The following is a 9,529-nucleotide window of genomic DNA, read 5'->3' on the forward strand; positions in this document are numbered from 1 at the left end:
GCAAGGAATAATTTGAGTTTCAGTCCTTGAAAGTGAGGACATTTATGCTCCTCCACGGAATCCTTTACTTTTCAGCCTTCAGATCAATATTCCTCTATGCTTGTCCACCATTTTGATCCAGACTGAAGTCTTTCCACAGCTAGTTGATCTGGTTTAATGGCTGTAGCAGCGAGGATCAGTGGCTGCGATCAAGATGCCACCGGTGTGCAGGATTACAGAGAAATCAATGGGTGTGGGTGTTTTGATGCACGCCACACACCAACTATGTGTGCTGCTTATTTCTTATGCGCCTGGCAGTGGTGGAATGTAACTAAGTACAGTTACTCAAATACTGTACTAAAGTACAGTTATGAGGTACTTGTACTTTATGCAACTTTTTTGCTTTTATATACCACTACATTTTGGAGGCAATTATTGTACTTTTTACTGCACTACGTTTATTTGACAACATTAGTAACTTTCCAGATTCAGATTCTTTATACAAACTATAAATCATCTAATAAATGATGATGTGTTATTATAGATTAAACTACCCAGCAGTATATTAAGTAATTCAAATGAGCTCCACCTTTACCAGCTGCACCATTAAAGTGATGGACACATTAAATATGATCCAATAATATAATGTACTGTATATTAATCTGAAGTGGGTCATTCTGCATGATGAGTACTTTTACTTTTGTTACTTTGAGTATATTTTGATGGTAATACCTGTAAGAGTTTGAATGCAGGACTTTTACTTGTAGGAGTACTTTTACTCTGTGGCATTACTACTTTCACTGAAGTAAGAGTACTTCTTCCACCACTATTATCTGATGACTGACAGGCAGCATTCTAATTGTACAAATTTCCAAAAGTCTCAGAAAATGGAGACATTTATACTTGTGTAGAATACAATACTTTTTTACTCTGAGTCTAAGAGTGATATAATTTAATTTAGCAAAAAACAATATTTCAAGCAAATGGTTGTGATCAGGGTTCAGGTCGGTCCTTTTAGGTTTGTCGTGTTTGGAAACCCTCCTGATATATTTGCTCTCTGTGATCCGGATGCAGCTGATGGAAAGAGTCTGGTGTCAGTGGGAGTCGATGACGGACATTCACTCGTTGTCTGGGACTGGAAGAGAGGAGAGAAACTCGCTACTGCCAGGTACACAACTGACACAACTATTAAACAACAACTGCTACCTTTACTCCTAAACCGACATCACTGCGACTACTATATTACTGCTTCAGGTACAAGTAATGTAACATTGGTGTTTATAAGGAGGAGAGGGCAACAGCTAACGACTACGGTCTTATACTTTAAAGTGCTGTTCATCCTGCATTTCTTCTGTATATACTTGTTCTCCTTTTCTGCAGGGGTCACAAGGAGAAGATCTTTGTGGTGAAGTGTAATCCCATGCTGATGGACAAACTGGTCACTGTGGGAATCAAACACATCCAGTTCTGGCAACATGCAGGTAAAACTTCAGGAATGATGTTTGAACTGGTTTCACTTCATCAGAGATCCCCACACTGAAACTAGAGCTAATTACACTCATTCATGTTTTTGCAAAAAAGTATTTTTAGTGTGTTTTGGTTTCTGAGAATCTGGACGCTTGAACGTGAAAGTTTCCACTTAACTGTTTTCTGATTTTTGCTGTTTGTGTTGTTTTTCATTCCTAATATGTTCGCCATGAATTAATTTACACTGTATTGTCCTCTGCTGACCTTTTGCTGCTTCAACAGCCGGTGTCCCAAAAGAGTCAATTAAAGTCTGAAATTAATCCAATGTAGACTCCTCTGTGTAACATTGGTGACATTTTTGTGGCAGGTGAAGAGGAGAGTGGGATGGTTGACAATTAGTTTGCTGCAGATTGCATCAAAATGTATTCTTCTTCCTGCAGTCATAATGCAGTCATATCTAAACACACATAATACACATAGTTCCAGATTCATCCTTATCCTTCCAGAGGATATCATTACCTTTAAATATTCGTACATAAATTAGCTCAGAAATCATTAAATGAAAAATACTACTGCTTGAAAGTTCATTTGACAAACCACATTCTGTGGGATTTACAAGACATTAAAAATGTAAATTACAATCACAAAGTAACGCCTCGAATACACACCATAGATTAGAACAGTATCCAAAAACATTTGACAATTGCCACATCAAGTTTTTATTCAATGTTTGTTGTTGTTGTTTGTTGTTGTTTAATAAAGTTGTGTCTGATGGATTACTTCTCTGTCTGTCCTCCAGGCGGCGGTCTGACGTTCAGGCGCGGTGTGTTCAGGAGCGTCGGCCGGCCGGAGACCATGATGTCGGTGTGTTACGGCCGCAGCGAGGCGCTGGTGTTCTCCGGCGCCTCCACCGGAGACGTTTACATCTGGAAGGAAGCGCTGCTGCTGAAAACAATCAAAGCCCATGACGGACCGGTGTTCGCCATGTTCTCCCTCGACAAGGTGAGGAGGACAGGTGTGTGTGTGTGTGTGTGTGTGTGTGTGTGTGTGTGAGAGAGATGCTTCTAACTGCTTCATGAAAGTAAAGCGATTCTTCGAGTTGAGTCAGAAACATCTTTTATATTATATTTATATTTCGAGATGAAAACCTTTTGGCTCAAAACTTGAACCCCTTCTGCTCGAAATCAAAACTCAAAACAATAAATCAAAGTACAAATACTGCTGTGCTTTAAAAAAAAGAGCTCCTTATAACTAAAAGTGAAAAATGCAAAACAAGTGGAAATGTTCAAAATATTATATTATGTATTAAACAGCCAAGGATTTAAAGGATTAAGTCTTTTCTTATTCGCTGGATCTCCAAACAACAACACACCTCCTGCTGCTGTTTGGCAGCCGACTCTTTAATAAATTCATCCTGAACCGCCTCAACTGATTCTTTTCGACCTGAAGTAGCAGCAGTTCTCCTCTGAGCTCTAATTATGACTTCTGTATCCCATAATTGTGACGTACTAATTAATAATTATGACTTACCATCTCATAATTACAAGACAAGATCTCATAATTACGAGATAACAGGTGTGACAGTGTATTCTGTGACCTGATTAGGAATTTCAGCTTTATTCCCACTGCAGTCCTTTGCATTACAAGCTATATTTTATCTTTCGACATGCTTTTATTTTGATAGCAAAGTATGCTACTTTGCATTTCTGATGCACAACTTTGTATCCATGAAGATCCTGTTCTGGTTTATCTGCTCCTGAATGAACAAAGAGACTTCTGGCAGGTCAGAGTGTAAGTAAAAGTAGTAATACCACAGTGTAAAAATAATCAGTACAAGTACAAGGGAAAGTCATGAATTCAAAATATGACTTGAGTAAAATTATAAAAATGTGAGTATCAAAAATATAAGTAAATGGCCATTTCAGTATAATATACTGTAGTACTGGATTGTCATTATTGAGGCATTCATGACTATCTTTAAGCTGTTAAAGGTTGAGCTGACCTCAACTGCTTTATACTTTATCAAAAATATTATATCATCATTTATTTTTCTGAATCTGCAAATTTAACTAAGGTTATAAAAAAATTGTGAAGTGAAAGAAGATTTTTTTACTTCCACGGCAGTTGGATTGTTGCGATGGCACAACATCCCGGGAAAATGGCAGGATTACATAAAAATTACACAAAAATGAATCTCTTTAGGCTCCGAGTAACGCGTTTGTGTCCATTAAGCCAGAGCACGGACCAATCAGCATCCTGTGAGGAGCTACTGACACCTGTGGGCGTGGCTTGTGTGGGCGTGGCTTGTGTGGGCGACTGTTTACAGGATCAGTTAGATCAGAACTGGAGAATATTTCTTCATTGAACGTCACTGAATAAATCACCAGCCTCATATCTTTTGAAAGTACTTTTATGTACTAAGTCATTTTCACTGTGTATGTCTGTACAATGTACAACATACTTACTGTTATGCGTGTGTTCTATCTTATTGAGATATTTTACTCTTTATACGTTTTTTTCTAGTAATTCTGAGATACAGAAGTCCTAATACAAGATATGGTCTTCTTTCCCCTCTGGTGAATGTGTTTGAACCTCCTCAACTTGCACTCAGTGTTTGTCATTTTGAGCAGAAACATCGGCTAAATGCCCAAAAACTAAATGTAGGAGTGAGCAGACGTGTAGTAGATGTAAATGTATTTTGCTGTTGGCATTTCTTCTTCCATCTGTTCCCCCCCCCCCCCTCCCTCTCTCTCTCTCTCTCTCTCTCTCTCTCTCGCTCTCTCTCTCTCTCTCTCCCTCTCCCATCTTCTCTCTCGCTGTCATTGTTTTAACTCCCTCTCTTCATTCAGTGTACGACTCTCTCTCTCTTTTTATGTAAGAGGATTTACGGACAGACGAGCCGATAGAGAGACTGACAGGAGAGTCTAGATTTACCAAAAACTCCTTTAAATCCATGAAACCTCATCCCTTGTGAGCTCATGTTCAACTTGATTTCATATCACATTTTGTCATGTTTCTTTCTTTATTCAGAAAAACTTGATTCGTCATTTGTACTTGAAGGCAGCATCTGTATGTGAATGTTGTCAGGTTTTCATCTTCAACATACAAATTCAGTTTTAGATTGAATCTTCTTTTCTCTTTCCCTTCAGCAAGATGCACTTTATAACCTACCTACATCTCCCAGTAAGCTCTTGAAATTGTCATTAAATTACAGCAATTTTAAAAAGTGGCTTGTTGCCACACATTTGACTTTTAACTAAAGTGTTGCAGAGTCAGTGATGTGTGTCTATTTACATCTGAATGACAGCAGTGCACTTTGCTTTCAAACAGACGTCTGCATCCAAAACCAAATCAGGGCCTCGTGTCCCAAAAGCATCTTAAGGCAAAGATGATCTTAAAAAATCCACCTTACGAACCTGGAAGCTCACGGTGATGTGTGGAACCGGTGGAGTTCTGCTTTAAAGGAATACTTTACCCATAAAATGATCTTTTGTTTGTCAATTACTTTGAATTCTTAAGAAAACGTATATCTTCATCTCTTCTGGCTGAAATCAAACGTTCCAGGTGATACATGTTCAGGTGTTTTTCTACAAACATGGAGACGGAAAGTAAGGAATGATGTTGTGACATGTGACTGTCTGACTCTCAGCCTCCGGTCAGGAGCTTTATAACCAAATGAAGTTTGCAACGTCATCTGCTGCTCACACCTGTCTGCTGCTCACACCTGTCTGCTGCTCACACCTGTCTGCTGCTCACACCTGTCTGCTGCTCACACCTGTCTGCTGCTCACTCACACTTTGCTGACTAAAAAGAAAAGTTGGTTGTGCAAGAATTTATGACTCTAATATCTAGAAATGAGGAAAAGTAATCTTGACTGGAAAAGTTTAGTCTTTTAAACAACATTGTCCATTTCCAAGTGTTCACTTTTATAGAATATCTTTATTATTATAGAGTTCAGGGTCTCAGTGAATGTTTTATGACTCAAAGCAAAACCTAACTTAAAAGAAATTAGTAAAAATAGACTCTATCCGACACAACGTTGACTGTGTGAGATTCTTCAGAGGAAACATCAAACAGATGTGAAGATCTCAGCCTGAGTGGGAGGGTGAGAGAGGAAAAACCTGTCAGGGGAGGATGACAAGACTGAAGGATGGCAGATCTGACAGAGGAAGGAAGGAAGGAGGAAGGGAGGGAGGGAAGGAGACGGATGTGACGGTCTCTGACTGTAACCAGGGATCAAGATATTTGTAGAGTAAAGATCTGTATTTGCCACTTATTGATTTATCTTATGCACCAGCAAGGATCACGCCACCGCAATGTGATTTTAAAGGATTAATGAAATGAGGAATACTGGATGTTGAGGATGGAGGAGTGGATAAGGAGGAGTGGGGGAGGAAGTTTAGATCGGTCTGGGACAGATATTCTGAAGGAGGAGACTCAATTTGGAGGATCTGTCTCTGTAGATGAAACTGAGACATGCAGGGCAGGATGTGGTATACGGAGGTTTAACAGGTTATTAGAGGAGCGGCCCTGCTCCCAAAACCCAAATGAACTAGTGAAATCAATAAATATAAGTATTTATTTTCAGGGCTTTGTGACGGGCGGGAAGGACGGTGTGGTGGAGCTGTGGGACGACATGTTTGACCGCTGTCTGAAGACGTACGCCATCAAGAGAGCGTCACTGTCCTCGGGCTCTAAAGGTGCACACAACTACCCTTGACCCTAAAACCAAGTGTGAACCCTCAGACATCACTTTGAGAACACGACAACACATCCTCACTTTCCAAAAATATACTTGTTCAAAACATTTTTTTGTGGGAAAAGAAGGCAGACTAAGCTACAGCTGCACCCTACACCTCTATGTGAATGTCTCTCTGACATTGATTATTTAATTTGTGGCTGTGTGAGAACTTATTATTTTATTTTAATGAACTCAATAAAGTTAAAGCTGCCTTTTAAAATGTCACGAGTAAAGTAAAACATTGTGTTACAGCTGCTTCTCTTTATTTGTGTTCTCATTGACCGTTGACAGGCCAGAGATGCTCTTATAACTGCGGTTAAGTTTTATTTTTTAAGTTGTGTTTTTAAGTTATTTATTTGCATTTTGTAGATTTAATTGTGGGGAACATGGTCAGAATTGCTGGCTCTGTTAAGGGTTTTAGGTAAAGCTGTAGAAAGCAGTAGAAACTCGTCTATCTAACACTGCCATCAGGTGGACACAATGTTACACACACTGTAGAAATATAAATATAAATGTGTGCGTGTGTGTGTGTGTGTGTGTGTGTGTTTGTGCAGGCCTGCTGCTGGAGGACAACCCGTCCATCAGGGCCATCACGCTGGGACACGGTCACATCCTGGTAGGAACCAAAAACGGAGAAGTTCTGGAGATCGACAAGACCGGACCCATGACCCTGCTGGTGCAGGTACTGTATGTTGTTCTGACCGGCCGACAGGTGTCTGTGAACTCCTCAAACATAGTCCAGTCAACAGTTCATCCTCTGTTAATAAAGACATATTAAACAGTGGGTAACCGTCAGCAGCTAGCTGATTCTCCACTGTCGCATTTATCTTAAAGGGATAGTTTGGGTCTTTTGAAGTGGGGTCGTATCAGGTACTTATCCACAGTCAGTGTTTTACCTACAGTAGATGGTGGTCAACACGTGTCCAGTTTGAAGAAACAGACAGAAGTACCAGCATGGGAGCAAAGCAATGTACTGCTGTGGACGGTATACGGTATATTTTCACTGCTTTACCTTATCGTTAGACGGCCCTTTCTGACGTGAAACTAAAGCTGTTATCTATGTTCTCTTCAAAGCCTCATTTGTCAAAAACATACATTTTACCTCGAAGGACAAGTTGCTGGTAAATTGCTGCCTCGATCGGTTAGTTTGTTTGTTTTATGGTTTGACTGACCAAGAACCTCACACAACCTCATTAAAAAAATATGAACTATCCCTTTAAATCCGAACGTTTGGCCTCTACGTGAACAGCTAATAACATTTCCCAGAATGCAACAGGTGTCCTAATGGAAAAATAAGTGACGCTCATTGACACTGACCAGTGGACGTGTTGAGGGACCCGTAAAAAAAGACGATGAGTTTATGGAGGTTCAACATCGTTAACTGACAGAGCAATCTCATCATTAGATCCACTCGTCATCATCAGGAGGAAGAACAAACTCTCAATCGACACGAATGAGAAGTCTTTAGAATTTAACATACATTTCCATGACAACAGGGAAAACGCCATCTGCTGAGGATGATCATGATCATGATTATTATTGTTATTATTATTATTATTATTATATATGAAGTGATATCACTGAAAGCTCCACAAGAGCTACTAACTGGACTTGTGCTTCTGCTTGAATAAATACATTCATGTCTTTATCAAATTAATCAATTCCATTAGAAGCGTGTGTGTGTGTGTGTGTGTGTGTGTGTGTGTGTGTGTGTGTGGGAGAGGACCTCAGGTATTTTTAAATGTCTGGCAGTCTGGTACGGCACCTGTTGCCATGGTGAGGAGAGCTGTCTGCTGCAGATCGATCAGCAGTTGCAGAATAAAATGTTTCGTGTGTTTAACGATAACGGCAGCGTAACAAAAAGAGACGCTGGGCTCTAGACTACTTTGTGACTCAATTCTAACATATTTCTAGAAGAATATTAATTGTAAATTACAAAAAAACAAAAAGATTGACCTGAAAATCATGCAGATAAAGTGGTCTTGATGGCCCTGAGCGGTGTCTGCAGGTAGTCCATATGTAGCCTAATAGGCGAAACCCAGGGTACAAAGCATCCAGGGATTTCAGTGAGTAAATTAGATTAAACAACCAAACTGAGCGGTCCAGTGTCTTACAGTAAATACAGTAAACGTATGTCTTCCTATTGATAACTGCGTGTGTGTGTGTGTGTGTGTGTGTGTGTGCAGGGTCACATGGAGGGAGAGGTCTGGGGTCTGGCCCCTCACCCCCTCCTCCCTGTCTGCGCCACCGTCAGCGACGATAAAACCCTTCGTCTGTGGGAGACGTCGGCCAATCACCGCATGGTGGCCGTCCGCAAGCTGAAGAGAGGTAAAGAGATAAAGGACCAGACCGCCTGCTTCAATGTGTTTTTACAAATCCTGTATTTTAGACTCTATTTTCCAAATCATACATCAGTTCTCAGATTAACTCACAAGGAAACCACTGACGGACTGTGTGTGTTTTCCAGGCGGTCGCTGCTGTGCCTTCTCCCCTGATGGAAAGGCGTTGGCCGTCGGTCTGAGCGACGGTGGCGTGCTGGTGGTGAACGCCGACACACTGGAGGACCTTCTGAGCTTCCACCATCGCCGCGACGCCATCTCTGACATCCGCTTCACCCCAGGTACAGACACACACATTTGCCCACCGGTGTTACCAATAGCTGTCCTCTCCTCTCTGCTCTGTGCCAACAGCCTGCAGTTCAGTCAAAGTTTCACAAAGTTGTTGTCACGTGACTGTTGGTCTCAGTCGAGTCAATCACAGCTTCCCAGTTGTGCTTAGGAGTGCAGAGTTCAATGTTCTTACAGGATCTGGCTAGTGCAAGTGGTTTACTTTCGTCAAAATTATAAATGAGACAATGAAATAGACAGCTTTGATAGCTTTGGTTTCGACAAATGGTCTGTAGGAAAAGTTAGAATCCAATGATAATGTCTGTTATTTTTTCAAGAAAACATGCTGGCGGATATATCCACTCATCCTCACACATGTTCTCAGACTTAGGTAAATTCCTGGCGGTGGCGTCACATGACAGCTTTGTGGACATCTACAACGTGCTGAGCAGTAAGAGAGTCGGGATCTGCAAAGGGGCGTCCAGTTATATCACACACATCGACTGGGACGCTCGAGGTAACACGCAGCGCTCTACATCTTCACCTGTTGCTCATATTTAAAGTTTTAAAGTCCCCCGAACATGTTTCACTTCACTGTGCTGAATGATGTTGGCTTCACTTTTCAGAACCTGAGGTTGGTGCCTCAAGTTAATTAATTCAACAATTATAAAAGATCCATTATTTATTTGTGTGTGTGTGTGTGTGTGTGTGTGTGTGTGTGTGTGTGTGTGTGTGT

At 40.8% G+C, this 9,529-nt stretch overlaps 1 protein-coding gene across 1 annotated transcript in view; it reads left to right on the top strand.

Moving 5' to 3' along the window:
• LOC116398183 (echinoderm microtubule-associated protein-like 6) overlaps positions 1-9,529 on the top strand; it is a 54,052-nt gene that overhangs the window by 32,560 nt on the left and 11,963 nt on the right. Inside the window, exons 18-26 of the mRNA XM_031874268.1 lie at positions 167-230; positions 941-1,147; positions 1,360-1,460; positions 2,246-2,448; positions 6,035-6,146; positions 6,742-6,869; positions 8,374-8,515; positions 8,655-8,807; positions 9,179-9,310. Of these exons, the coding sequence (XP_031730128.1) occupies positions 167-230; positions 941-1,147; positions 1,360-1,460; positions 2,246-2,448; positions 6,035-6,146; positions 6,742-6,869; positions 8,374-8,515; positions 8,655-8,807; positions 9,179-9,310 (1,242 nt within the window). The remainder of the gene's footprint in view (positions 1-166; positions 231-940; positions 1,148-1,359; positions 1,461-2,245; positions 2,449-6,034; positions 6,147-6,741; positions 6,870-8,373; positions 8,516-8,654; positions 8,808-9,178; positions 9,311-9,529) is intronic.

Source organism: Anarrhichthys ocellatus, unplaced genomic scaffold (genome assembly GCF_004355925.1).
Source record: "Anarrhichthys ocellatus isolate YVR2014 unplaced genomic scaffold, GSC_Weel_1.0 scaffold3, whole genome shotgun sequence".
Taxonomy (NCBI): domain Eukaryota; kingdom Metazoa; phylum Chordata; class Actinopteri; order Perciformes; family Anarhichadidae; genus Anarrhichthys; species Anarrhichthys ocellatus.